The sequence below is a fragment of the Pyrus communis genome, chromosome 15 (genome assembly GCF_041283825.1).
Source record: "Pyrus communis isolate YQ-2024b chromosome 15, ASM4128382v1, whole genome shotgun sequence".
NCBI classification, from domain to species: domain Eukaryota; kingdom Viridiplantae; phylum Streptophyta; class Magnoliopsida; order Rosales; family Rosaceae; genus Pyrus; species Pyrus communis.
In genome coordinates, this window is record NC_142579.1 from 42,373,219 (window position 1) to 42,400,358 (window position 27,140).

Genomic DNA, 27,140 nt, shown 5'->3' on the forward strand with positions numbered 1-27,140 from the left:
AATAACACATGATTGCTTTTTAAATAATTTTAAGTGACACATTTACTTTGAACAAAATTGTCATCATCTATTCCCATATGACCACTTCTACCTATGGCAAGGCATATTTTGCTAATAAATGGGCAAACCAAACAAATTGATTTGGCCTAACATTTACCAAACTGAAAAACTAGCTTTGACATTAAGAAGTGGTAAACGACTTAGACAAACAAATGATGTAAATATGTCTCAATGTAAGTGGTCATTTTGGTATTACATTGGTTCGTTAAGCACCTTAGCAACATAGATTATTAGATTTATTGTCCATCTTCATCCATCTCCTTCAATATACGTGGCTGACAATTCTATATGTGTTTAAAATCTATCTCGATAGTCTAAAAAAACATTGACAGCTAAGTGTTAGTCCAAAAAAAATCCTTGATGATATTGTCAAAATTGAGGATTGTTTTAAACAAAAAAATTGTTGAACATAATTGCACACGTCATTAGTGTTGGCAAGTTTTGTAACTGAAGCTATTGTTTTATGTTTTATGTACTCAACACATTCTTAAAGTTCAATGACAAACTGCACATTGTCGAATTCATGGGTCGTTCCTAATTATAAAACTTGTCAAACATTGTTGAACCTGCCACTAGATTTGACAGCTTTTGTAATTGGCGACACTGTTGTCGGTGTTTAAAATCCAAGGATCAACTTGATATCACCGAATTCATGAGTCGTTATAAAAAAAAAAAAATCTGTTAAACTAATTGAATTATCATTAGATTTGGCAGATTTTGTAATTGACGTCATTGTTATCCATATTTTACATTCTTAAAAGTTTATGAATAAATTTGACATTATCAAATTTAAGGGTCATTCTAAATAAATAAAAAATATAATCATATTTAAGGGTCATTCTAAATAAATAAAAAATATAATCATACACACGATCAGTTTTGATACTTTTATAATCAATGCATTTTTAAAACTTCAGGAATTAACTCGACATTGTCGAATTCACTAGTCGTTCTAACTATAGAACCTCCTGAATATGATTACACCTCCAGTCTTGGTAAATAATGCCATATTTTCCATATTTAATACATTCTTAAGAGTTCTGAACCAACTTGAGACACATTACTTAAGTACCAAAGTGAAACAAGCACTTCAAGTTGGGGGTCAATTTATAAATATGATGTTTCAAAAATAAAATAAAGTTTTACTTCCTTCCCTTTCCACAGACACGGCGTAGAAGCGCAACGGAGCTGATAAATGGCGGACTCCAGAAAAGACTTTTAGCCAGATTTAAGGAGTGTGTTGAGGTCCGTGTTCTCAAGCTACTACATTTGTCGCATTTCGAAACACCGCACCAACGTAGGCGGTTGTCTGTCGAAAATCGAGAGAGAGAGAGAGAGAGTGAGTGAAACAACGAGCGAGAGAGAGAAGTGAAAGAAGGAAAAAAAAATGGGGAAATCTACCTCTTGCTTCAATATTATCACCTGCGGTAAGGATTCAGCGGACAACGATGACCTCGAAGCTCCTGAGGTATTCTCATAAGCTCACGGTTTCTGCATTTCGGTGTTTCCTATGACTTTTCCTTTTTGGTTTCGTTGCTGCCTATGATTCAATTGGTCTGTTTTCATTTGCATTTCGTTAATTTATAGGTTTGTAGCAGCTAATTCCCTGTTTGGATTTTGAGAGATTAATGACTTTTCTATGCGAAGATCTGAAGAATCTGATCTGCATTTAACATGTTTAAAATCTGTTTGTTTCGTGTTACCAAACGGAGCATTAGGAGCTGTTATATGGTTAAGAATTGATACTTGTAAACCATGATTTTCGATTGCGAAAAACGGTAGATAATCTTTATATCTGAGTAGTTTGTGTGTAACTTTTGCTGATTTAGTATAAGTAGGATAAATGCAATCCTAAATTCTAAAATTATCTACCTTTTAATTGGCCGTAAATCGTGTGATTCTCAAGCATATCTGGTTCATCATAACCGCCATTTGCAATTTAATAATATTGTCCGAAAATCGTTTAAATTGCTTATTGCAGTTAGTTGCTTCATTGAGGACTTTGTTATATGTGTGTGTGTGTGTGTGTGGTGTATTGATCAAACGTTGTTATATGTGTGTGTTTGGTGTATTGATCAATGTTGTTTCGGTTTTTTTTAGAGCAAGAGTTCGAGTGACAAGCGCGGATGGAGTTTCGGGAAGAGATCTGCACGGCATCGAGTGTTGAGCAACACTGTTATCACAGAGACCCCCACTTCTGGACATAAGGAGATCCCAGAATCAGCCGCTCTTAATTTCCAACCTCCAACGAGCACTGCTGTTCCAGAAAAGATATCGGTTATACATTGCACTGACGAGAAACCCCAGTTGGTAACTCCTGAGAACCCGAAAGTATCCGAGACTGAACAGAAGGTATCCCAGACTGAACCAAAAGTACCGGAGACTGAACCGAAAGTACCCGAAACCGAACCAAAGGTATCCCATACTGAAAATGTTGCAGAAGATGAAAATGCAGTCAAATGCAAACCGGATGAGTCAGATGTTCTTGTTGTGCAGACAGCTTCCGGAGGATTATTGGTAATTTTTCTTGTTGATATACATGAATTCTGAAGTATATAATTAGTAGCATTCCCAATAATATATTCATTGAATTATTAAGCAGGCTCAGAAATCATTTATGGAGCTTGAGAATGTTGTTAAGTTGCAAGCTGCCGTTCGTGGGCATTTGGTCCGTAGGCATGCCGTGGGAACTCTACGATGTGTTCAAGCTCTTGTGAAAATGCAAGCTCTTGTTCGTGCTCGTCAAGAGATAGACCATAACTCTAAGATCTCGGTATGCCACTCAGTTCAGAATAGAATAATCTGCTCTCTATAGGCCATTATTCAAATATTTCTTGCCTTAAGTGATCTTGTTCATAACTTCATTAATTGTTTGATGGTAGTTTGTATGGTGTCTGTTAACCTATGCCAACTGTCCTTGGTCAAGCCAATAGGAACAAGTCAGAATAATGGTAACGCAGAATATTACCTGTACTCGTATAAAAATGATTAAATGTATGTAATCCAAATGCTAGGCGCTGTTTGATAGCGATAGCCTTCCGCTTAAATCGCATGTTGTGTTCAAATTCTTAGAAAAAGGTAATGAATAGATTGTGTGACTTTCAATACGAAAAGGTCAACTAATAACTGAAATTTGTCGCGATTCAATGTCATAAAGATCTCCATCATTGTGAGGTTAGCTAATCGCATTGAGATTCAGTGTTATAAGATCTTCAGCTTGGGGAGGTTAGTTTATGGCATTGAGATGCTTATGTATTGTACATCATATTGTTTTCTCTATTCCATATCACGTGTTGTATTCACCTTCTGAAATAAAGGCATAAGTGGTTATTTCACAATTGCAATTTTTGTTAAGTTATTTGTTATTGCTATTATCAGCCCATAATCCCTGTGGAAATGTTCTTTGAGACAACTTAATAGTGTTTTTACCTGTTCATGACGAATTTTCCGGATTTATTTTTTCTGTTTCAGGAAAAGGAAAAATCAGTAGCCAAATCAAATATAACATACACTTCAAATGAGAAGCTACTGAGGAATAGTTTCGCCCGCCAGGTATACTTCGAAATCTTTATCTGCTATGTTTTGCTTTTGTAACCGTACTCCTGGCTAATTTTATCTTTCATTCATATATACTACCTAAACTCATACTTTCTGAATTGAAGTTGTTGGAATCATCACCGAAGACCAAACCTCTTCATGTCAAGTGTGATTCCTCTAAGCCCGGTTCTACTTGGCAATGGATGGAGAGATGGACGTCACTATCATCGGCGTCAATGGTGGATATTGTAGAGTCAGAAAAAGCAGTGCCAGCGATGGAGAAACAGGTAAGAAGAAAGGAAGAAATTTCTGAGTCCCCTGGGGAATCTAAAATTCAAGATGAAGTTCTTTGTGAGATATCAGACTCAAAGTCCAGCATCACGGAATCAATAGTGCCATCTGAAAGTGAAGAGAATCTGATTACTTATGACGCTGACAACTTGAACTTTCAGGCAAGCCATTCCAATATTGAACAGCCTCAGTTGCAGAATATCAGTATATCTGATGTGAAAGAGATCACAGAAGAGACAAATTATCTTCCAAATCAAAGTATGCAATCAAAAGCAGATTCTCAAGTGGAGCTCAAGTCCATTTCTGGGAAGCCTGTCACGGAAACTGAACAACCTAAACGTTCTATGAAAAGATTAGCCTCAGAAGATCTAGAAACCGACGGAAAGAAATCTGTATTCGGATCGAGGAAAGTGAGTAATCCTGCATTTATTGCTGCACAGTCAAAATTTGAAGTGCTGAGTTCAACTGCCAATTCAGGTAGATCAATTAGTCCGTCCCATCAAGATGATGCTGTAAGTGAATTACAAAGGAATGCATTCTCATCTGCGGTGGATGCTGAAATCAGAAAGGAGCTCAATGGGGCAGAAAACCCAGTCACCCATGTATCAAGTGTTCAAGTTGGTGGCTCTGAGTGTGGCACCGAAATCTCCATTTCTTCCACCCTTGATTCGCCTGATAGATCTGATGTTGGAGCTACGGAACATGAGCATGGACCCAAAGCTAACAGCACTGAAAATGCGGATGTCCAAGCCAAAGATTTACCTACAATCCCAGTCTCCAACCTATCTGACCCAGTCTTGGATCAACCAGAAAAAGTTGTTAACGGTGAGATCGAAAATTCTGTGGTTGCTGTGGACTCCCATCAAACAGAGTCTCAGCCAGAGAGAACTACGTCTGATCTGCAGAGAGAACAGTACACCGAGGCAGGTATTGAAGCATATGCGTCATCCCCAGAAGGTTCTCCAAGAAGCCATTTGACCGTCCCAGAATCCCAAGGAACACCGTCCAGTCTGCTATCTGTGAAAGCTAAAAGGGGCAAAGCTGAAAAGAGTGGATCCAATCAAAAACGTAAGTCTGCTTCAGCAGGAAAGAAATCTCCCTCTAATCCAAATCATGATTCTGGATCCAGTAAAGATCAGAAAAATGGGAAGAGACGCAATTCATTTGGTTCAGCAAAACCCGCCGCCGATAACATTGATCAAGAACCAAGAGACAGCAGTAGCAACTGTTCCATCCCCCATTTCATGCAAGCCACAGAATCTGCAAGAGCAAAACTTCAAGCAAATCTCTCGCCAAGATCGAGTCCAGATATGCAAGACAGAGACATTTACGTAAAGAAGAGACATTCCTTACCTGGTACAAATGGAAGGCAGGGGTCTCCGCGCATCCAGCGGTCAATGTCTCAAGCACAGCCGGGTGCAAAGACAAATGGTATGCATACTTTCTCATGAATCATCTACTTGATTGCATTGCCAAACAGCATGATTAATAATGTCATATCGGGTATAATCTCTGCAATATAAACCGATTTCTTACTGCTCGAGTGCTGCTTCTTTCAGAGAGAAAATGGAACAGGTGAAGAATTGAAGTAATCGGACATCTTGAAGATAACAGTGGCCGACGACCAGTCCTTAACAGGAAATTCGGAGTCTGATGATTACATGACTGGTAGTACTTCAGATTGTAACTAGCTTTTTTCAACTTGGATAGCGCCTGATTTAACGACGCTAGTTACAGGGTTTTCCTTCTATAAATATAAGACGCCGAGTGACGTTTTCATGTACATTTTTTCCTTTCTTACAATTGGTATTCTGTAACTTGTTCCAAATGGTATAATCTGCTGTGTGATATGATTTGGGTACAGTACAGATGCTTTGGCTTGGTTATCCAAAGTTTGGGGCAAACTATAAGGTGGAGAGCTTTTGAAAGCTTTTTGCCAGGTTTTATTGTAATAAACTCAATTTTCTCTTATTTCTTTGTTTTCATTATTTCATAATGTTAATCATTTCATTTTTTCGATCGATCTCCAAACAGATGCTTGAAAACTGATCGAGGTAGGCACTTGTCATGTTCTAATTGATTTTTAGTATCGAAGATTTTTTTCGTGCCATTCTTACATCGATAAGTCAGTGCAGTGTTATACATTGGTATTGCTTTACTCCTCATGACATTAAACAAATAAACTAAAAAGAAGAAAAAGAAAAATCCTAGGAGACCTACGACTCTCGCAGCTCGACATATCCTCCGCTGGGCTGATCAACATCCCCTCTGCCCCACTCCATTCCACAGGGTCCCAACCAACCCCCACGTCCTCTCCGACGGGGCTGGGATCCTCCCCTAGTTCTTCTATATTGTTCTTACCGTCCATGCTTCCTCGTCCTGCTCCGTAAGGATGAAGGAGAGGCCAACGACCTTGCCAGCTTTCGGATCGAAGGGCAACCGCTTGATCAAAGAAGGGTGTAACTTGTTCGCTTGTGAGGCTTTGTGACCATTTAACCCTTTGTGATGTCTCGGCTCCCGGTCCATAGCATTTGTATTGCCCATAGTAAACATGACTTAAGTTGTTGGGTGCTAGTCTCCATCCGTCCCAGCCTTCTGGAAGAATCACGTTCGACATGTAAGTATACGCAAAGATGACTGTCGAATAGGGACCCCACGGCCGTCCTAGTAGTGCCGTTTTGACGCCGGTGATGCTGCATGCCAAGAAGGTGAACCCCGATTGATCGGAAGGCGCATACCTTCGTTGTGCCGTGATCGCTCCATTGTACTCCGAGAGCGAATGCAAATGACACTTCTCGAAGAAAGAAGCAGCGTTTCCGAAAATGAAATCGGTGTCACCTTCAATGTAGCAGTGTCCGTAGTAGTGCCTGCCGACGTTGTCGAATAAGGCATCTTGCCGAGACAAAATTCTACATGCGTAGAATGCAGCTCTATCGGCCGAGACTGTTAGCGCCACTGCTTTCGCACCAATTCCATATGTATTCTGCAATGAGAAAATTAAAGTATTCGTTAATGTGCATGCATGAAGAAATTGTCGATAATGTATAGATAATGTGTCTGTGGTTTATGGTTAATATGTTAGTACGTTTTACTGGTTACAATGATATTGATACATTATAAATGACATATCGATAATCTGTTCTTTAGTAAATATAAAACTTGTTTCATAGACATATATTCATACCTGAATGGTGATAAAGCGGCCTATAAAATCAGTAGCCAACACAGTAAAAACGGCAACATCATGAATCTCTCCGCATTCGTTCCATGTTATTACAGTCTCATGTGCAGTACCCGTGCCACTTACTGTTAAATAGGGTTTGTCCGAAGGTACAACTACTTTTTCATGGTACACACCAGGCTTGACCCAAATAAACACAAGCTGAGCATTACCCGACGGCACAGCGTCGATTGCGTACTGTATTTTGGTGTAATCGCCGTTGCCGGATTTGTCGACGGTGATGAACCAGGACCTCGAGATTGCTTCTGCTTCGACTGGTTGAGAGAGCACGACCATGAAAGCTTGCATTAGTATTGCCATGACGAATAAACACGTGAAATTAGCAGCACCACGAGCCATGATAATATCGCACAGGTGAAGAAAAGACACAACCAATTGATGATAGTTCAAGATATAACACGGATGTGTGTGTATACATATATTTATGTAGTCATCTGTAGGTGAGGAATATATAGGATAGTTTACCATATTCGATAAGTATTTAGGATTTCCCTGTATAGGTAGGCAGGATTAAGTTTCCACCTTTTCAACTCAGGTCGAAAGATCAATTCAGGAGAGCATTAAGGATAAAAATGTAATTGCACCTACAAGAGATAATGCTTAGAGTTTAAGGAATCTTAGTTTGTTTTGGAGGTTTTCTTTTCTGTTAGCTGTGATAGCTTTTGTATAAATACCCAAAGTGTAATGTTATTCATTTTATCAATGGAAAAATACTTTTCCTAATATGGTATCAACCGCCTATAGTCTCACGACACCTCTTCGATCCAATTTTCCCGCTTCTCTCTGCATCGTCTAATCTTCTTCATCTTCTCCGATCAATCTATCGATTTCTTGATCTTGATCGTGATTCTTTCTTCAACATACAACTATGGTGAGCTTTGCATCTCCTTTTGGAATCAGATTCTCCTGTTCATCCGTTTCCTGATGCAATTCTCAACCCTAATTCTGCAATTTCTTCTTCCATTATGATCCAAAATATAGGATCCATGGTTCCAATCAAATTACCTGACATGGAGTGCTTTGTTTGCTCCAATCTTCCATCGTTACAATCTCACTGGTCTCATTGACGGAACTATGGTGGCGTCCAAATTTCTTCTTGATTCGTTAGGGAGTCGGACGACAACTTTCAATCTAGCCTATGTCACTTGGTTTAAGAATGATCAAAACATTCTTATCTGGATTAATTCAACTCTTTATGAATCTTTAATTCCTTACACGGTTGGCGTGACTTTTGCTCAAGAACTTTGGGCGAAATTGGAATCGCGACTCACAACTGCATCTCAATCTCACATTCACGTGCTTCGATCTTGTCTTCGCAGTCTTGTTAAAGGTGAATCAATTGCTGCTCAATATCTCTAGCAAATTGAAGAAATCGCAAATGCACTTGCGAGTGCTAGTGCTCCAGTTGAAGATTCAGAACTCATCTCAGTCACTTTTCATGGATTACCTCCCGAATTTGACTTTTTGTGGATGTCATTTAGTTTCGTATTGGATCTGCGACTATTGATGAATTGCATGGCTTACTTCTCAGCAAAGAGATTTAACTCAATAATTGGACGAAAACCGTTTTAGCTGCACTGTTTCAGCCTTCAAGCGTATAACTATTATACTGGTATTCTTCCCTTGCTTGCAAACCCTAATCCTCAAGCTTTTGTTCCTCAACATGTTTCTAATTTCAGTAGTCAAGGTCGCAATGTGGAACACAATTATCAGAATGCAACTCAAAGATTCAATCGCGGAGCTCGTAACAATTAATATTCCAACAAAAAGATCATTTGTCAGATTTTTCGTCAATCAGATCATGAAGCTTGTGATTGTCCTTATCTCATGGATCAAAATTACAGTGGCAAATCTTCTCATTCTGTTATAGTTGCTAGTACTTCCAATTCTACACCTACATGGATTGTAGACTCTGGTGCAAGCTCGCATATGATGAATTCTTATGTAAATTCAGAATCCAGAAGCATACAATGGCCCCGAGCAAATGTATATTGGAGATACCAAAGGTTTGCCAATTCTCCACTCTGGTTCATCATTTTTACATACTCCAAATAATTCATTCGCACTGAAACATGTTTTACATGTCCCTGATCTAAAGCATAATCTTCTTTCTGCAAATCAATTTCTCCTTGACAATTGATGTTCCATGGATCTTTATCCTTTTCATTTCACTGTGAAGGATCTTTCTTCGGGGATGATGCTTTTTAAAGGTCCAGTTCAACATGGCTTCTATCCTTTTCACTCATCATCATCTCCTACTACTTTTCATCAAGATTCACTGCATCTGTCAAAGCTCCAAGGCATCTCTGGCATCAAAGATTGCGCCACCCTTATGTTAAAATCATCAATAAATTGACATCTCAGTCATGTATTCCTGTTTTTTATGGTTCAAATAAGACTTTTTGCTCAAATTGTGCACTAGGGAAATGTTCTAAACTTCCATTTTCTAGTACTACTTGTACTGCAAACAAGCCATTAGAACTTATCTATACCAATGTCTGGGGACCATCACCTACATTTTCTCACCATGGTTTTAGGTATTGTGTCACCCGATATTGTTGGTTTTATCCCTTAAAGTGTAAATCTAATGTACTCTCCACTTTTATGCAATGGAAATTACTTGTTGAAAATTCTCTGGGTACAAACATTATTGCACTAAGGTCTGATTTTGGTGGAGAATTTGTTAGTATTGCTATTTTTCATGCTCGAACCAAGCATGTTGAAATTGATTATCATTACATTCGTGAAAAGGTTTTGGCAAACCAAGTATATGTGCATTTTGTTTGTACACAAGATCAAATAGCTAATATTTGTACCAAGTCCCTCTCCAAGCCCAGGTTCTTGCTTTTGAGAGACAAACTTCAACTAAGAGTTCCATAATTTCGTTTAAGGGGGGATATTAAGGATAAAAATGTAATTACACCTACAAGAGATAATGCTTAGAGGTTAAGGAATCTTACTTTGTTTTGAAGGTTTTCTTTTTTGTTAGTTGTGATAGCTTTTGTATAAATACCCAAAGTGTAATGTTATTCATTTTATCAATGGAAAAATACTTTTCCTAATAGAGAGTATAACAATATATGTCTCTCCCAATTCAATTGGGACTCATTCCTATGCTCACGTTGTAAAATTAATCTGCGTATTATAATATATGTGTAAAGATTGGACAAATAAGGAAACTTCTTGTTGAGTTACGTACTTTCTTATACGTTTCTAGGGATGGGGAGTATTGTTCATCTATCTCAAGTATGTGTCCAGGTAACCCAAAGCCTTGATAGTTAACTCTTGGTCTTCCAATTGAGTGTCAGTTGTCATAAAATAATCATGCGACATACGCAAATGGTTAAGATATGTAGCCACAAGCAGTAAGTTTGAAACATCACCACATTATTTTTGTCAATGGAACATCACCACGAGTTTATTTTCCAACTTTAAAAATCAATAAGGAAGAAAAAAATTCAATGAAAAAAAAGGGTAAATTACACAGAACTACCTCAACTATTGGTCATGAACAGTTTCATACATCGTCTTTAAAAAGTTTCAAAGTTATACCTCATCTACGAATTTGTTACAATTTCATACCTTCCATCAGTTGTCTGTCAATTCCTCCATTAAATGCTGATGTGCCTTGTGACGTGGCACATTTTCTATTAAAAAAAAATATTATTAAAAACTAAAAAAAAAATCATTTAATATTTTTTAAATATTAAAATTAAAAAAAAAAAAAAAAAACCATCTTCATCTTCCCCGACCCCCCTTCCCTGCAACCCACCCATTTCTTCCCCCTCCCTCCTCCTCCTCACCCACCCTCGCACTCACACTTGCACCCACCCTTTTCCCTCATCCACACACCCCACTCCTTAAATCCACACCCATTCCCCCCATTTTCTCCGTGCCCAATTTCTCCACCCACGAAATCGGCAGAAGTCGAGATATGGGTTGTAGGGAAAGGGGGATCGGGGAAGATGAAGGTGGTTTTCCTTTTTTTTTTTTTTTTTTTTTTTCTGGGTTGCAGGTGGTGGGTGCGAGGGTGGGTGCGAAGGATGAGGGAATGGGAAGACAGGAAGAGGAAGAAATGGGTGGGTTGCAGGGAAGGGGGGTCGGGGAAAGATGAAGATGGGTTTTTTTTCTTTTTTTTTTCTTTTCTTCTTCTTTTTCCTTTCTGGGTTGCAAGGGTTGGGCCCCCCGGGGGGGGGAAGACGAACATGGGGTGGGTTATTTATTTATTTATATTTTTAATAACTTTTTTAAATTAATTATTATTTTAATAATTAAAAATATTAAATGATTTTTTTTTAGTTTTTAATAATATTTTTTTAGTTTTTTAATAGAAAGTGTGCCACGTCAGCATTTAACGGAGGAATTGACAGACAACTGACGGAAGATATGACATTATAACAAATTCGAAGATACAATATGACATTGAAACTTTTTAAAGACGAGGTATGGAACTGTTAATGACCCAATAGTTGTGGTAATTTTGTGTAATTTACCCAAAAAAAATTATAAAATAGGGAAGATGATATGATCGGTACTTTGATCCCGATTCTCTTTGAAGAAAGTCCCTAGAAAACTAGCGACAACTTCCCCATTAAGTCGCTAATTTCATACCGATTTGACCTTTTCAATTTATTTATTTGTTTTGTTAATTTTTATTTTATTTCTCTTACCATAACAACAAACTATCATATTGCATCACTTTTTTATGCAAATTTCTCTTGTGGGTGACATGGTTAATGTTTCCAATATAAACAATATATATTCACTTATTAACACATCCATGAATTACAGCACCTAACCGTACTCCAATCTTTTCAAGTTGTGGGTTTTTTTTTTTTATCTTTTGGGATCCATATTGTTTATCCAAAGTTAGAATATCAGGCTCAAATCATACTAGAAAATTTATAACATTGAGCCTGATATTTTTTTTCTTTGGCCAAAAAAAAAAAATATAATAAATAAAAGAATATCAACTCAATATTATAAATTTTCTAGTATGAATTGATTTATATGTCGATATCTTGCATGGTTGTTGGATTGTTGGTACATCTAAACTCTTCATTCTTTCGATGTATATATTTGATATATATACATCGAAACATTCATTATTTTTGTACAAAGCACAATTTTTTTTGGTAGTGCTATTTAACACTTTTTTTTTATTTCACACAATCCTCAATTTTTTATTATAAAATAAAAAAATCAATAAATAAAAATTAACAAAAGTACAGAAAAATAAAAAATGAGTGTGAGAACTTTCCTTCTGTTTTTTTTTTTATTCCAAACAAGTACAACACTTTAAATTCATCATTTTCCGTACAATCTACAGGCCGTGGCCAAAAACCTTTGCCCACCCGAAAAAACCCCGGTTCGCAATACCAGCGCGTGATTGCCATCTTCGCAACAGGCAAAACTATCCGACACACCACGCGCTTATTTAAATGACAAAAAGAAAATTTAAATTAAATAAAAAAATAGGATAACAAAAGGTGGAGGAGGAAAAACGCCGAAGCCCAAAACCAGAGGAATTTTATTTTATAGCGCTTCGTTCCGTTCGACGAACCGCCATGGTTGCGATCGCCGTTTCGCGACGCACAGAGAGCCTCTCTGCAATTGGATCGCGTTAAATCTGTACAGTTAGGGTTAGGGTTAAGTTATAAAAAGGGGATTTTTGACGCCGACGACGCAGTAGGAACTAGGGTTTCGAATCTGAGAGAGCTGCAGGGGTTTTAGATTTCGATTAGAACCCGAAATTGTTGACCTGAATTTGATACTGTGACTAAAATTTGGAATCGAAGCAGGAAAAGAAGGGTTCTTGGGGATTTCGTTTAACATGCGGGGATTGCACAAAACGAAAAGGATTTCTTGGGCTTCAGATGTTAATCTTTGTCAGGTAAAGAATGCATTTTTCAATGACCCAATCTGATGATAATAGTCGATTCAGTAGTTTCTGTTCGTTGAATACGAAATGAGCTCGAAAAGAATCAGCTATCTGAACTTCTGTGGATTGTGTTATTTTGTTTGATATGTATTCATATGTATTGGTTTGCTATGATGTGTAGTTATATGCCGCATCGTTTTAGTTGATGAATTGTTAGAAAATGTATGTTAAAGTTCTCCACTTTTGGTAATCGTTTCGTTCGTTTGAAGTGATTCTGTGTCGAATTGCATTGCATGTCTATAATAAGTTGGTCTCAGTGTCATATGACAATTGACAAAGATTGATGGAGAAAGAAAGCCTTTTTCTGAATTTGTATGACTTAAATGTTGGAATTCGTTGCATCTGCAGCTCGTACAGTCCCGTGTTTCCTTGTGAAATCGGTATTGTGTATTCATGAAAAGCAGAATATGAAGTGATGAAACAAGGTTACCCTTTTAGCTTAATCTACTTTCCACCTTTTCGTAAAGCTGTAAATTTTGAAAGGGTAAAGTTTGAAGTTTTTGTCTTGGTGCTGTTTGATGAATTAATCAATTGGAACAGTGGTAAGCACAACCATTGGAACACTTAATGATCTTTAGGGCGAGAATGACCATTGAACGCCAAATCCATATCTACATCGTTGCAGCAATCCATCATTGTTTGAGAAAAAAGTGGCTTAAAGCTTATGAAGAAGAAAGTGAGATTAGATACAAATGCATTCTTGTGTACAAATACCAACATTGAAACTTTTTATGAAGAATTCGTAAGTTGGTGGCCCGTTCTTCAATATAATTTCAAAAAAGGATAATATGCAATGAGGTTTAAAATGAATATACATGTAAATGAATGCGAAAATCACAAGCTAATTGTTAAACTAATTTTCACTGAATTTGGAGCAACTTTGAGAATGTTGATTGATAACTGGCCATGCTGGGAATAAAAGGGGATAATAAGAAATATATGCAAGTTAGATATTTTTGAGGAATTATAAGGTTATTGGTCTTTTGCAACCGTGACTTCTCACCTGAGAAGTGTTCTCATTTCCTGCTAAAAAGGTTCTACAAGAACCATAGAATAGTGGGGTGATTGTAGTTTCCTAGTGTTAGATAAAGATGAATGGAATAAGCGTTATCATAAACCTGGTCATGTTGTGTAGCACTTTGTTGAATAGCTTTATTTGGATTAGTGACTGACTTTTCTAAAACCATCAGAGAAAGGCCAAAAACTTGCGTTTCTTGTTTTGTCAAGGATTTTTGACGGCATGCATTTGAATACGGTGGCCACTTCTGCATTTCTCTTTTTGAATTGATTGCATTTGGTTGTCTGCCGTAGTTGTGTTCGTGAATGGTTTGTTGTTGTTGTGTGATACTTTGTCATTACAAATAATGTGAAAGGTTCTTGTGTTTGAGAAAGGTTGAATCATTTCATTAGGGAACTTCTATTTCAAATTTCTTGGTTCTATTGTTAATAGAGTTTAATGTGTCATTGCATAAACATGAAGTTAAGCTACTCAGAAGTGTCTTCTTTGTTATTTTCTTTCTAAAGTTGTTCCTTTTCTTTTTGTTTGAAGAGGAGAATAAGCCCAAGACTTGGGCCGCTTCCAACATGGGAGGGCCATATCATAAGGATAACTTCCACATTATCTGCTGGGGCATGCAAAGCTATCAAAGCTAAAGGCTTGTTGGGGTCTTGGGTGTGCATCCGGATAGCATTAATATCACCTCCCAGAGTGTGATATGTGATGCATCTTTTGTCGTCTTTTTTTTATTTTTTATTTTAATGGCAAGTGCGGGTTTTTTATTCAACCTTGTCTTAAATATTTAGTCAAAGGTCACTCTCAAACTATCAAACTATGTTCAGAGGATTCCTATCTCTTTGATACAACATCAATAATTCTGTTAAAGCCATCTAGAGTTTACTGTGATGTCTGCCACTTCTTTACTCCTAAGACGCTGTTTAATTATTGGATGAACTTGCTCGTATTAGTGTTGCCCGAAATAAGTTTGTTTTAAGAAGTGGGTTGTCTAGTTCATTGCCCTATATAGTTAGCAAAATCCTCCTTGCTAAATCTGATTTTTGTTGAGCTATATACGAATTGATGTGTCCAGTACAATCTCGAATAAACTGATTACAAGTGACCGGGTGGAGATGGACATGGGAGGATTAAATGCAGTGATATGTATTCACGTTAATCTCTAGTATAGTTTAATTGATTTTCTATGATCTTTATTTCTTCTATCTGTGCATTTTTTTCTTTTTCACTTCTATTTTCATAATTTGCTTTAAGATTTCAGTCGTGTTATTATTTAAAGGAGAAGTCATGCCAAAGATTTCTGAAGTTTCCCTGTGCATCTAAGCTCAGCATTCTGAAGAAGTTTGTGGAAAATGATGATCGACAATGTTGATATATTAATGTTAGTTTAAATGGTTATCGTACTGATGCTTCTCTGTTAAACAGGTAAAGCTGTTTCTCTTGGAGGAATCTCCTTCGCAAGTTGGGCTGAGCGCTCAAGATCACCTCCAAGCAAAGGCATCTTGGCCATCACATTCATCTGGAACAGGCTCAGATGACACTCTACCCCCTGGATTTGAGGGAGCTCATCCGGCAAATCAGCCGCAGATTGACTTGTCTCAAATTCCTTTGATCAAATGGAGATGCCCTCCTAAGGTAAAGTACACCTTAGGCTTGGGATTTTAATCTTGACCAATATACCCTGTTTCAATAGCATGTATGCCTTGAAAAATACTGAATATTAGTTAATACATATTTTTCGAATTACACTAAATTTTAACAGGTTGTACTAAACTTCACTTGGCAAGTGGTTTCTGGGGAAGAAAGCAAAGAGATGGAGATTCAAAATCAGAGAGAGATAAGAGTACTGGAAGCTGTTTATCCACGGCCATCTGCCATTCCTTTAAAGTTCGTCACTTTGCTTTCTACAATTTTGGATTTAAGTTCCACCCACCCATGAATTGAACAGTATTTCTTTTTCTGTGTACAGCCCCTCTGTTTTGGCAGATGTTGAAGACTCTAGTCATACTGGTGGGCAACCTCTTATCATACCTATTACTCCTATTGAAGACGAAGATGCAGGAGGTGAAACATCATCTGAATCTGTGGAACCGTTTAACATTTCCACAAGCTCGCAGTCCTTTCTATCCGTTCAGGGAATTTCGGCTCCATCTCAAAACAATATTCCTAACAATGGAAACCACATGCCTGCAACACTTGGAATGCCTATTGCAGCGGAACCTGATGTTGTAGCTGCTGCCCTTGGTGCAATTGTGAATAACAATGAGCACGGAAATATGATTGATCATGAATTGCTCATTAAGATTCTCAGCAACCCGAAAATGATTGAGAAATTGGTTACAGATCAACAACCAATAACAAGGCCACCCCAAACGGGCGTATCAGATTCATCTCACATGATCAGGACAGAAATCAGCACACCTTCATCAAGTGGACATTTCTATCCCCCACCAAATGTTGCTGGAATGGGACATTTTCCTGATGCACGGCTACCTCCTCCTGCATCAATTTCAGTTCATTCTTCGCCTTCTGTTGGACCACCTCCACTAGCAAAGGACATCAACTATTATAAAAGCTTGATTCAACAACATGGAGGAGACAGGCAGGACAACTTTCCACCATTTGGAAACCGACATAGCGATCATTCATCTGTAAACCAAGAATCCAATAATAACTACAAACCAAGAGATTCAAAGCCCAAGAATATGAAGCCTTGCATATACTTCAACAGTGCAAGGGGATGCAACAAAGGAGCAAATTGCACATTCCAGCATGATGCATCGTCCCAGCCGCGAGGTGGTAGTGTGCCGGAGGTGCACAAGACAAAGAGAATGAAAATGGATAGGGAGATTAGCAGTTAGTGTAGCTACTACTACTTCCTGTGTGTACATCTGTCAAATGCGGAGCCTCCTAGTGTGGCTCAAAATTGCCTTTTGAGCTAGATTTTGTCAAAATTTGTTTAATTTATATTGTTATACCCACCCTAAGAGTTTTTCCGATCGACCGCAGCAACCTCTTTCTCCATATACAGGTGCTCAACGTAACTCCTTGCTGATCAGTTGTGGCCAAATCTTCTGCAGAATTATTGAAATTTCGAAAATTATACGTTCTCGGTTTCCGTAAAATTTTTTCTTCCTCTTCAGAATGTTCCAATTTTGCAATATTTGTGTTTGGTGCGGATGCGTATCAAGTAAGAATCGTAATTTCCTATCCAATTTGCACCCAACACCTCCAAAGAAGGAAAATTCTTGCTGTAAGAGAGAAAATTTGAGTTTGTGCTAATTAAACGAAGTCTTGATTTTTGGAAAGCTTAATTAAGTCGAACAATTTTATCGAGTTTTTCTTGAACCACGTCATCATTTGGTACCCCATTTTACGGAACCGGATCCTAATAATCTAAGCTCAAGGATCATTTGATCCGGACAGTTTGATCTAACCGTTACAATTATTATAATTTTAAAGGAGTTATCTGTTTGTAGTCGTTGGATCAAATTTCAATGATCCGGATCATTTGATCATTAACCTCAGATTATATGATTCTGAAGGGGATCCGGTTCCCATTTTACGCTCTTTTACACGTTACAATCGCAGCCGACAAAGTCCTGATTCCTAGACAAGTTAACACTGTCTTCACTTCACAAATCACTCTCTAATCCCACTTGACAATTCTTTAATCCTCCTCTCCACCACTCCCCACTGAGTGAGTGTCTGTTCATTCAAATCACTCCCCAAATCTCATTCACTCACACCGCCAAGATGGGCTCCGTTTCTCTCAAGATCGGCGACGGAACGGCCAGATTCCGAAGAGCGTCGCTCTGTTCCTCCGCCGTCAACCTCCTCATGCTCTTCTCTGTCATCACTACCAACCTCTTCGCCCTCTACGCCTTCACATCCGCCCCGAAAGACCACCAAACGTACCACCTCCTCCACCGCACCCAGAAGAACATCTCCCTCATCTCCGAGCAGGTCGGTCTGATCCTCCGCGAGATCGATTCGTCGCAAAAGAAGCTTGCCCAGATGGAAAAGGAGCTCCTTGGATACAAAAGCATCGATCTTTCGAAACCCACTGTCGCGAACGAGCTCAAAGTCTTCCTCCAGCAACACCAGCTTCCTCTCGGAAAAGATTCGAAAACCGGGATCACGGAAATGGTGGCTTCCGTCGGCCATTCCTGCGAGAAATCCGCTGACTTGCTTTCACAGTACATGAACTACAAGGTCTCCGGGCCCTGCCCCGATGATTGGAGCCTTGCCCAGAAGCTGATTCTGCGGGGATGCGAGCCTCTGCCGCGACGGAGGTGCTTTGCCAAGACGGTTCCTAAGGTGGGTTTAAACCCTTTACCGATTTCGCTTTGGAAACCTGTTAGTGATAAGATTGTGAGTTGGAGTGGCCTTGGATGCAAGAAATTTGAATGCTTGAATGCTAAGAAATTGAATAGGGATTGCGTTGGTTGTTTCGATTTGATTAACGGGTCCGAAACCCAGAGATATGTTAAGGCTAGGAGCAAAAATGATTTCCTCATGGATGATGTTTTAGCTTTGGGGAGTGGAGGAATCAGAATGGGTTTTGATATTGGAGGTGGGTCTGGTACCTTTGCTGCTAGAATGGCAGAAAGGAACATGACTGTGATCACCAGCACATTGAATATCGAAGCCCCGTTTAGCGAATTCATAGCAGCAAGAGGGCTTTTCCCTCTTTTTTTGAGCTTAGATCATAGGTTTCCTTTCTACGATAATGTGTTCGATTTAGTTCATGCCGCTACTGGATTGGATGTTGCGGGAAAACCGGAAAAGTTTGAGTTCTTGATGTTTGACATCGACCGCATTTTGAGGCCTGGAGGTTTGTTTTGGTTGGACAACTTTTATGGCTCCGATGATGAAAAGAAGAGGGATTTAACCAGATTGATCGAGCGGTTTGGATATAAAAAGCTGAAATGGGTTGTCGGGGAGAAGGCGGGGGCAGCAGGGTCAGGCAAATCAGAGATCTATTTGTCTGCTGTTTTGCAGAAACCAGTTAGAGTATGATGACCAGGTACTTCTCGCAAGAAACTGCATTAGGTAGCAAAAATTTGATGTTCTATATGCTTCCTCGCACGAAATTTGTGCAGGTTCATTGTTTTTTAACATCCTCGTGATATTCCTTCAACATTGCAATAAGAGCTGGTGGTAGAAAATGGAATCGGTTCTGTAATTTGTAAGCTATCGTATCTATTATTTTGTACTTCAGGGAGTATTAGTTATTCTGTTCTCTAGACAATGAATTGTTAGGAAGTGAAAAAATCATAGTGTATTCTTAAATGTACAACGGCATCGATATTTGATTCATTTTACCATTCAAAGATGCATGCTCTTCTGAATAATTTAGCCATCTATCCCAGTTTAGCCGAGGAACGCTTTTGATGTTTATCTGCATCAATTGCTTCTGCATTATAAACTCGTTCGTGTTTAGCGGAAGATATAGAAGTTTTAAGAAGCACAAAAGTTTCCATTACACTATTAAAGTACCCTGCTAGTTTCACTTCCTGCTAATTAATGTCAGTTATTAGTACATCAAACCTCGCCTAGAACACAAACGCTAAAGTACATTAGCACCCACATCAACTTGCCTAGCACTGCATCCTAGTTGCAAACACTAACGTGCAACCTGCCTGGACCATTGTGCGCGACTGTAGCTGCAGTGGCGGCCATTTTAGGGACGGCCACCTTCGGACATGGTGCTATTCATCCCTTGCATTGCAGCACTGTTCAGAAGCTTCATGCCTTCTTCGCTCATCTGCTGAACTTCCGTAGGCGAAAGGATTCTGATGCAGCGAACACAACCAACAAATTCCCTGCAAAAATATTAACAAATGACAGCGATCACAGTTGAGTTGAAGTACCAGTACAATCTTTCAACACAAATTTATAGCAGAAGTTTTGGTTTGCTTACTCCCAAGGATCATCCCCGACAAGTAGAACGTCGTTCTCATAATCTACATAAACCAATTTCCACCCTGAACCTCTTGGATCATTTAGCAGCCCTTCCAGTCCGAACATGCATTCGATTGCAGAGCATAGTTCTTCGTAGTTTTTGAAATTAGTAACATCAATTGACCGCCCAACAGAACCCGTCTTTTGAACCTGCCAACCAAAACCAAACTCATCACTCTAGGCTCGGCGTGAGAGATATACCTAATCAAAATCGTTACAATAGAAGATTCAATTCGATAAAATTGCTTACCTTCGTGTAGGTTCGCATGGGTGCAACCACCGGATGCCACGAACTGTTCTGCAGTAGACTGCTCTCATCAAGTTCTACATTGCTCGAGGATGTACCGCCTGAGGCGTCTGCCAGGTCTTGCCTAGAGAAAGCCTGAGAGTCTCCAAGGCTCGCCGAGGTAATCTGCGACTGAAGATCCTGGCTTGAGCTCAAGTTTTTAACCAAACAATCCGAAGAATTCTGGAAGTTGGCATTCTTCAGTGTAGAGAAGTCATCGAGTATAGTGCTTGAGACACAAGGGTCAACGACAGTACTTAAGCCGCTACCAACATCAACGTTCGGACAACCGTAGATCCCACTTTGATTGTTGTTCTCATCCGACAAATCTCTCAGGCTGCTTGAATTAATGAGGCTATTATCCCACATGTCCTGACCGATTGAAGTTAGGGAGGATGTATTTGCGTCAGTTAAAACAGTTGAAGAATCTGGTAAACCAAACGCAGACAAAGCCCCCGGTGATCTGAGTGCCCCGGAAAAGGGTTGGCAAGAAGAGTAAAACATGCATTCATCATTGTCTAGGAATGGAAGTGAACTGTTCATGCCATTGAAATCCGAATGAGGTAAATCAGTTTGTTGAGAGTGGTAGAGTAGTGAATCCAAGGGCTGCGTAGGCCGCGGGCTAGTTTGTAGCTGCGCTGAACTGGTGTTTTGGTTGGCAAATGTCAGCTGATTCATAATGTTATAGGGACTCGCAAACCCTGCAACTAATTTATCCTCGATGCCTTGCCCTGCCGAACTCAACTGACTTAACTGATCTGCAGAAAGTTCAGGTTCTGATTTCGTCTTCTCAGTGCTACTTCCAACTGGTGCTTGGCTTCCAAACTTGGCTACGGTGTTCAGATTTCCCGGTGGAATTCCATGAAATGGTGCATTCGCGTTTACGCCATCAGCTGGATTCTTTTGGTTGATTTTGGCCTGCATAGCCTTCATATCTACTGAATCTACATTAGCAGCTGATTCCTGTTGTAGAGTAGCTAATGTTCCGGCATGATTAACAAGTTGAGGTTTCATTAGCATATTGACTAGCTGTTCCGAACATAGATTTGAAATCTGGTATGGAAAAGAGTTCCCGTTTCCAATCTCAGGAACCCGGATGAATGATCTTTTGGTCATATTTCCCCATTCGGCTTCTGCTCCTGTTAGCGCCAAAACAGTAGTAAGAAAAACATTTACAGAGTTGCCTGCTGGAAAACAGAAGAAAGTAAAACTTACCCAAGAATCCAGAGTGCATCGGTCTTTTAAGACTCGAAGTCAGAGAAGGAAATATGAAAAGACTTTCCGGAGTTTCGATTTCCCATGAACTAACCCTGTTCTGTTTATCACAACACCCTGGCTCATCCCACTCTACCTGAAGATTTCGCCATTTCGAACCAGGCCATCTCAGCGGATCTAAATCACTAATTCCAACTATCGTACCCATATATCTGCAGAGATCATCGAAAATGTTAACCTCCCTCCGCCCATTAAAGTGATGAACACACCATTATCGTGCTGATAACGTAGTTATTGTATTACACACAACATATTGAAATCAGCTGCATTCTTTGACCATTGAAAATATTAAAAAAGGTGCTTGGATTCTGTAACAAGTTACCGACGATGTTATCCATTACCTGCGCTTGCCCGACTCCTCTGTCTCGAACATCATTCCAAACCTCATGCCAATCGAGAGCTGTGTCCCAAATACAGCCCTCTGGAATGTGGCCAAAGGTATGACAAATTCTGAAGGGCATGCCCTACGGTTGAGTAGAAATAGCAGTCAAGAAAATATCCCCAAAAAAAGACATGAAATATGAACAGGGAAACGAATACACATCATGCGGACCTTGGATTGTAGAAAATAGTGAATGGACTCCGATTAGCTGCAGCATGAGCCGCAGCAGCAAGGACACCAATGTGCATGCTATCAGCAGATAGAACTGATGACGGCAATGTTGTTTGCTGACGATTTGCTCGTCTCACACCGATCAATAGCTGTGACTTCTCATCCCTTGTGATAGTGAGAAAAAAAATGGTCGATCAGACAACAGTGGTAGCTTCACAACGTAAACTATCTGCGAGGGTTTGGCGAACATAGCTCCATAGCTTAAGATGTAACTCCGATGTACCTGATAAATAGGACGGAATCCCCTGCTCTAAGCCTCTTTGCACCAACAAACAAACTCCATCCAGTTGTGAGAAGGTGTCGTTTCGGCTGCCCTACATAGATGGACAAATACAGGATATACTCAAAAAATCGAAATCCAACGAATCGCTGGCAGATGCATGTAATATTAAACTGGAAATACTTCGACAGAGAGAAAACACTATATATACTTAAAAACTCGAACATTATATCTTCCAGAACCAATAAGTTGAATTCAACTACATATTACAGCATGAACTAGAAACGAATACTTAGCATTCTCACCGCGATAAATGTGGCGAAATGTCCAGGTATTATCGTGCAAGTCTCGGACAACAAGTTCTTGGGTTGGTGGTTGCATTGTGAAATCCTGGCATAAATTACAAGCAAAATGTAAATCCACATCCTCCTCTGATTAAAATTTCCCAATTACAAAAATGGGTAGACAAAATAAAGGAAAAAAAACCCTCACCAGCGGAGGAAAGAGCTTTTCTGCTGCCCTACGCGGCACGGAGAATCCCCCGTGTGTGCTTGTGTCACTTGCAGTCAAAGTTTTGCAGAAAAACTCAGATGGATGTTTACTAGGCTTCATTCCATAGTCTGGTACCGGGAAGACATCCCTTTCCTGACCGAACGACAAATTATTCGTCACATCATATTATCGAACTTAAAGTGTTAACAACAGATGAAAATGTGACAAATTTAAGAATTACAATAGTAATCAAACTTACAGAGCTCACTGGTTTAAGGCTCATTTGTGCATAGATTTCGTCGGTTTCTTTGTCTGCCTATTGGAAACATAAATCACGGTTTAAAATCATTGTTTTTTCCGACTTCGTTGACAGTATGCTCATATGTATAGAAAACAAGTGACAATCTGCTAAAATACATACATGCAGTGTAACATTTTGAACTTGGCATAGCAACTGCGAAGGGAGATTGGGATAGTTCGGAATTTGTGAGGTTGCCGTTCTTTTCGTCGAAACCGCCACCTACATTTCAGCAGCAAAACCCTCATCAGTTTCCTCAAATACCAAGGACCAAACAGAAAGACATCAAAATTGCAGATATTCGGACAACAATTTGAAACCTGTTCGCTATGTCCTTGGGGGAAGTAGTACGAGAGACTCCCAACCTGCGGCAAGCAAACAAGCGGGCCGGCGCAGGCGTGCCATAGCTCCGAATTTATAGCCTTCCGGGTCCCTGAAACAAACCAAAGACACAACCCTTGACAAACTTCCGACAAAAATTGATGAAAATGCCGTTTAATTAAGGCAACATTAAAAGGGTACGTTGAAAGATTCAAACTTTTTGAAATCAAAAAGGAAGAACAAACAAACCAGAGTGGTCCTGCAGCTCTTTCAGCAGCTTCATCTCATCAAGCAAGCATCCAGTTTTGAGCTTCTCCTCCACGGAAACCATCATTTCTCTGCGGATTTCTCAGTATTTTACCCCAAATATTTGAACTTTAACATGTTTAATGCAAAACCCAGAACCCCAAATCAAGAAATCTCTTACTTTTTCATCTGAAAATCCAAGGAATTGAGTAACCCATTTGTGAGAATCCCATGAGAAAACAAACAATCCAATCCAATCCAATCCAGTCCAGTCCAATGATGGAAGGGGAACAAAAGCAGAAGAGGAGTACCCCCACAGGACAGTCCAGAGTAGAACCAAAATCAAGGAACAAAAACTGCACAAAGGCACTGCCAAGGATCTTTTTTATCAACTAGTGGGGCTTTAATTTGGCACAAACCAAGACCCATCAGTTCCTTTCATCCAAGCACGCGGACCAAAGCTTGAGTTTTTGAGAGCACCTACTCTCTCTCTCTCTCTCTCTCCCCTCCTCCCACTCCTAATCGAGTGCTTGTTTTTACCCTCCAAAAGAAACCGACCTTTCGATGAACCCACTAGTTCTACACACCCTCTCTCTCCCTTCCTCCCTCCTCTCTCCTCTCTCTTGTTTTTCCTTTCGTTTGCTTTGAAACTGGAAAGAGTGTATGCATGCTCCAATCCTACGCACACACTTTTCTGTATAGGGTGATTCCGTTGCAGCTTTAAACTGTGCTGCAAAAATAATAATACATAATAATATCGTTGTATTGTTTTTATGATTTTTTATGGCATTTTCGTTGAAATGTGAGTAATAAAGAAATGGGGAAAAAGCAGAGCAAGGCTAGGTGAACACGAAAACAGTATAGGACTGGTTGACTACAGTAATCTCTTCTTGTACGCAGAGAGTGTGTGTGAGTTTTTGCATTATTGGTTCAGAATGTTTCAATTACGACGTTATGCACTGTGCAATAAGTCTTTTTTGAACTACCGAGGAGAAATATCTACATGTTCTATGGGTGGACAATATTAAGCGAGAATATTAAAACGCATGACATTGTATTCATGGCTTAAATTAATATGTGTGCTCCAAGAGACATAACTTATGAGAGAGAATTGGGAAGAGTAGAGAGAACGAGCGAGAGATAGAGAGAAAAGGAAGAAATTTGAAAAGAATGGAGAGAGAGACGATGAAAAAGAAAAGTGGAGGCCGCATAAACTTATCTTTGGGCTATCGGGTTTGTTATGTTTGGCAAACCTGATAGCCCTTTGGCCGACTGACAAAGCGAATAAGCATTAACCCAATGTTGACTAGAATTTAGCTTGCTTGTTAGAGACAGTTTTTTAACTTTTTTTTTTTTTTTTTTTTGCTATATTTTTACTTTTGAACATTTAGCACTCTATTAGAGATGGCTTAAAAAAATGCATAATTACTCGTCTAATTTGATATTAATAATGCAGAATAAATAGGTATTATTTTAATGTTTTAACTTTTTATCTCAACCTTATATCATGTCCAAAAACAACTGACCGACTATAAATCGTTGATCACCAATTAGAGAACAAGCAGGTTCTTATCTACACAAATATTCTATTATGTTCCCGTTATATAATTTGAAAAAGTTCAATAGAAGCGAAGAGTGTCAAAATATAGCGTAATTTAGCACGTCGATTACGAGGATTTGCAGGGGTCCCCTATTCTTCCCGTCAGCTTTTGTGCTTTTTCGCATATAAGCCACTCCCACTTTCAAAGCTTTCAACCTCCCTCCCCCTCTTCTTGTATTTACGTCTCTATATTTATTTTTATTATTTTTCTTTTATAATTATAATTATATATATATATATATAAACCATTTAAAAAAAACACGAGAGAAAGAAAGTAAAGTTGCTTTTAACTTTTAAGACTGGAAAGCTTTCGCCCTTTGCGTCTGGTGTTTTGACACATCTTCCACGCGTGCCGTTCACGACAAAATCAAATGGGGCTGGCGCACGTTCATGCGAGTGACACGTGTCAAAACCTGTCTGGTCCGTCGCGGCGCCGCTTCTGCGTTTCACACATCTCGTTTGCACTTCGCGGCGTCCTTTATTCCGCCTGGATCCGGATCCTCCCCCATTTTTAAGTACACGCTCAAACTAACATGATTCTTTAATTCTCACACGCATTCTCCATGAATTAAAATGTGTACACATGCTTCTTGTTTTTCTTTTTTCTTTTTTTTTTTTTTATTTGGGTGAGGAAGATTTATTTATTATTATTCTAGACAATGCTAAGTGCAATGTGAAGAAAAAATTTCAAGTATAGACAAATTAATAAGACATTTTCACGTTAATACAAACAAGGCCAAATTAATAAAAACTTGTGAGATTTTGTGAGGGTAGTAGAGAGTGGGCCCAAATACGAGATTATATTTCCCACAACTAAATAAATGGACCAGTTTGCCCAAAAAACGAATAAAGCTCGTAGCAATTGAAATTCATCTAAATCAAGAAAGAAGATGAGTTCGACACAATGTAATATGAGTTATAGGCATATTTGCATGGACCTTCAATAATTATTGAATTTGGTTATTTATATTGTTTTTTAGTAATTTCAATGAGATTTAGTAGTGTTCTTGTCGAGAATCGAAAGATAGACAATACCCTACTAGTGTTTTTGATTCAGCTAATTTTTTTTTATCACGCTAACTAGTTGTTGGCAATAGAAGGATGGACGATTTTCCAATATAGGAAAATAAAATTTGGATGGAGGCACTCTACTTTGTTTTTGTACAAAAAGAGTGTCTAGTAACACATTACTTTGGTAGGTCCAATTTGATACGGTTAAATCCACTTTAGACTTTTTTTGATATAGGTCGGTCTGCATCATTTATGACTTATCTTTGAGTATGTGGGACTCTAAAATGGAAAATTGGGCAACGATTTTTGGGATGGTTTTAGAGCACTTTGGAGGCTCCACTAACAAAAGGTCAATGGTGTTGCCACGCTTCCCCACATTATATTCCTCATGCCACACACATGATTACATATTAACCACGTTTCCCTGCCTATCCTTACACTTGCATGGTAGCATACGACAAATACGATCCAATAGCCCAATAAAAAATAATATATTTGAAATTAATTGAATGACTGAAAGTGTTTTTATAATTTTAAATATATATTTTTTCTAAAAAAATAATACATTTAAGATTGATCGAACGACTGATCCTAACATATATGTTAGAAGTACTTTTTACCCTCACGAAACGCGAGCCGATCGACATTATTCATGGAGGCATGGCCCCACCTCAGTTACTAAACAATAGAAGCACCTGGTTTGGTGGGTTGGTGGATTACGGCTTAGGC

The 27,140-nt window shown here is 39.0% G+C and overlaps 5 protein-coding genes across 10 annotated transcripts; 3 read left to right on the top strand and 2 right to left on the bottom strand.

Moving 5' to 3' along the window:
* Window positions 1–1,112: 1,112 nt before the first annotated feature.
* Window positions 1,113–5,859, top strand: LOC137745233 (protein IQ-DOMAIN 32). 4 transcript variants are annotated; one of them, XM_088685336.1, is made up of 7 exons: window positions 1,113–1,528; window positions 2,161–2,577; window positions 2,663–2,833; window positions 3,532–3,612; window positions 3,723–3,884; window positions 4,050–5,319; window positions 5,448–5,859. In XM_088685336.1, the coding sequence occupies exons 1-7, from the start codon at window positions 1,448–1,450 to the stop codon at window positions 5,465–5,467; spliced, it is 2,202 nt and encodes a 733-aa protein (XP_088541462.1). In that variant the 5' UTR covers window positions 1,113–1,447; the 3' UTR covers window positions 5,468–5,859. The 4 variants fall into 4 exon arrangements, with proteins under 4 accessions (XP_088541462.1, XP_068341260.1, XP_068341252.1 ...); XM_068485166.2 differs by having other exon boundaries at window positions 1,240–1,528; window positions 2,660–2,833; XM_068485159.2 differs by having other exon boundaries at window positions 1,158–1,528; window positions 3,723–5,319.
* Window positions 3,875–7,597, bottom strand: LOC137745223 (putative pectinesterase 11). Its single transcript, XM_068485142.2, has 2 exons — window positions 7,073–7,597; window positions 3,875–6,871 (listed from the first exon to the last, which is right to left on the bottom strand). Exons 1-2 carry the CDS (start codon window positions 7,595–7,597, stop codon window positions 6,059–6,061), a joined length of 1,338 nt encoding a protein of 445 aa, XP_068341243.2. The 3' UTR covers window positions 3,875–6,058.
* Window positions 7,598–12,593: 4,996 nt separating this feature from the next.
* Window positions 12,594–17,063, top strand: LOC137737363 (zinc finger CCCH domain-containing protein 6). 3 transcript variants are annotated; one of them, XM_068476826.2, is made up of 5 exons: window positions 12,594–13,022; window positions 14,620–14,742; window positions 15,508–15,717; window positions 15,845–15,969; window positions 16,052–17,063. In XM_068476826.2, exons 1-5 carry the CDS (start codon window positions 12,963–12,965, stop codon window positions 16,941–16,943), a joined length of 1,410 nt encoding a protein of 469 aa, XP_068332927.1. In that variant the 5' UTR covers window positions 12,594–12,962; the 3' UTR covers window positions 16,944–17,063. The 3 variants fall into 3 exon arrangements, with proteins under 3 accessions (XP_068332927.1, XP_068332920.1, XP_088542484.1); XM_068476819.2 differs by lacking the exon at window positions 14,620–14,742; XM_088686358.1 differs by lacking the exon at window positions 12,594–13,022 and having other exon boundaries at window positions 14,704–14,831.
* A 589-nt stretch (window positions 17,064–17,652) lies between these two features.
* Window positions 17,653–19,418, top strand: LOC137732811 (putative methyltransferase At1g29790). The gene has a single exon (XM_068472079.2). It carries the CDS (start codon window positions 17,839–17,841, stop codon window positions 19,102–19,104), a length of 1,266 nt encoding a protein of 421 aa, XP_068328180.1. The 5' UTR covers window positions 17,653–17,838; the 3' UTR covers window positions 19,105–19,418.
* Window positions 19,419–19,543: 125 nt separating this feature from the next.
* LOC137732802 (auxin response factor 5) lies at window positions 19,544–24,488 on the bottom strand. The gene is made up of 14 exons (XM_068472073.2): window positions 23,982–24,488; window positions 23,804–23,892; window positions 23,554–23,666; window positions 23,357–23,455; window positions 23,195–23,251; window positions 22,936–23,088; window positions 22,749–22,833; window positions 22,447–22,537; window positions 22,164–22,328; window positions 21,952–22,074; window positions 21,551–21,762; window positions 20,300–21,474; window positions 20,009–20,199; window positions 19,544–19,910 (listed from the first exon to the last, which is right to left on the bottom strand). The coding sequence occupies exons 1-14, from the start codon at window positions 23,987–23,989 to the stop codon at window positions 19,769–19,771; spliced, it is 2,703 nt and encodes a 900-aa protein (XP_068328174.1). The 5' UTR covers window positions 23,990–24,488; the 3' UTR covers window positions 19,544–19,768.
* Between the last annotated feature and the right edge of the window lie 2,652 nt (window positions 24,489–27,140).

Excerpts from the sequence above, each read along its gene's own strand:
- LOC137745223 (XM_068485142.2), bottom strand. The coding sequence starts at position 7,597 with ATGGTAAACTATCCTATATATTCCTCACCTACAGATGACTACATAAAT. Across the intron at positions 6,872-7,072 it reads GCCGCTTTATCACCATTCAG|AATACATATGGAATTGGTGC; the intron begins GTATGAATATAT and ends TTCTCATTGCAG.
- LOC137732811 (XM_068472079.2), top strand. The coding sequence starts at position 17,839 with ATGGGCTCCGTTTCTCTCAAGATCGGCGACGGAACGGCCAGATTCCGA.
- LOC137732802 (XM_068472073.2), bottom strand. Across the intron at positions 22,834-22,935 it reads AAAAGCTCTTTCCTCCGCTG|GATTTCACAATGCAACCACC; the intron begins GTGAGGGTTTTT and ends AATTTATGCCAG. Across the intron at positions 20,200-20,299 it reads CCATGCGAACCTACACGAAG|GTTCAAAAGACGGGTTCTGT; the intron begins GTAAGCAATTTT and ends TTTGGTTGGCAG.
- LOC137745233 (XM_068485151.2), top strand. The coding sequence starts at position 1,448 with ATGGGGAAATCTACCTCTTGCTTCAATATTATCACCTGCGGTAAGGAT. Across the intron at positions 2,834-3,531 it reads ACCATAACTCTAAGATCTCG|GAAAAGGAAAAATCAGTAGC; the intron begins GTATGCCACTCA and ends TTTCTGTTTCAG. Across the intron at positions 3,613-3,722 it reads GGAATAGTTTCGCCCGCCAG|TTGTTGGAATCATCACCGAA; the intron begins GTATACTTCGAA and ends TCTGAATTGAAG.
- LOC137737363 (XM_068476826.2), top strand. The coding sequence starts at position 12,963 with ATGCGGGGATTGCACAAAACGAAAAGGATTTCTTGGGCTTCAGATGTT. Across the intron at positions 13,023-14,619 it reads CAGATGTTAATCTTTGTCAG|AGGAGAATAAGCCCAAGACT; the intron begins GTAAAGAATGCA and ends TTTTGTTTGAAG. Across the intron at positions 15,970-16,051 it reads CCATCTGCCATTCCTTTAAA|CCCCTCTGTTTTGGCAGATG; the intron begins GTTCGTCACTTT and ends TTCTGTGTACAG.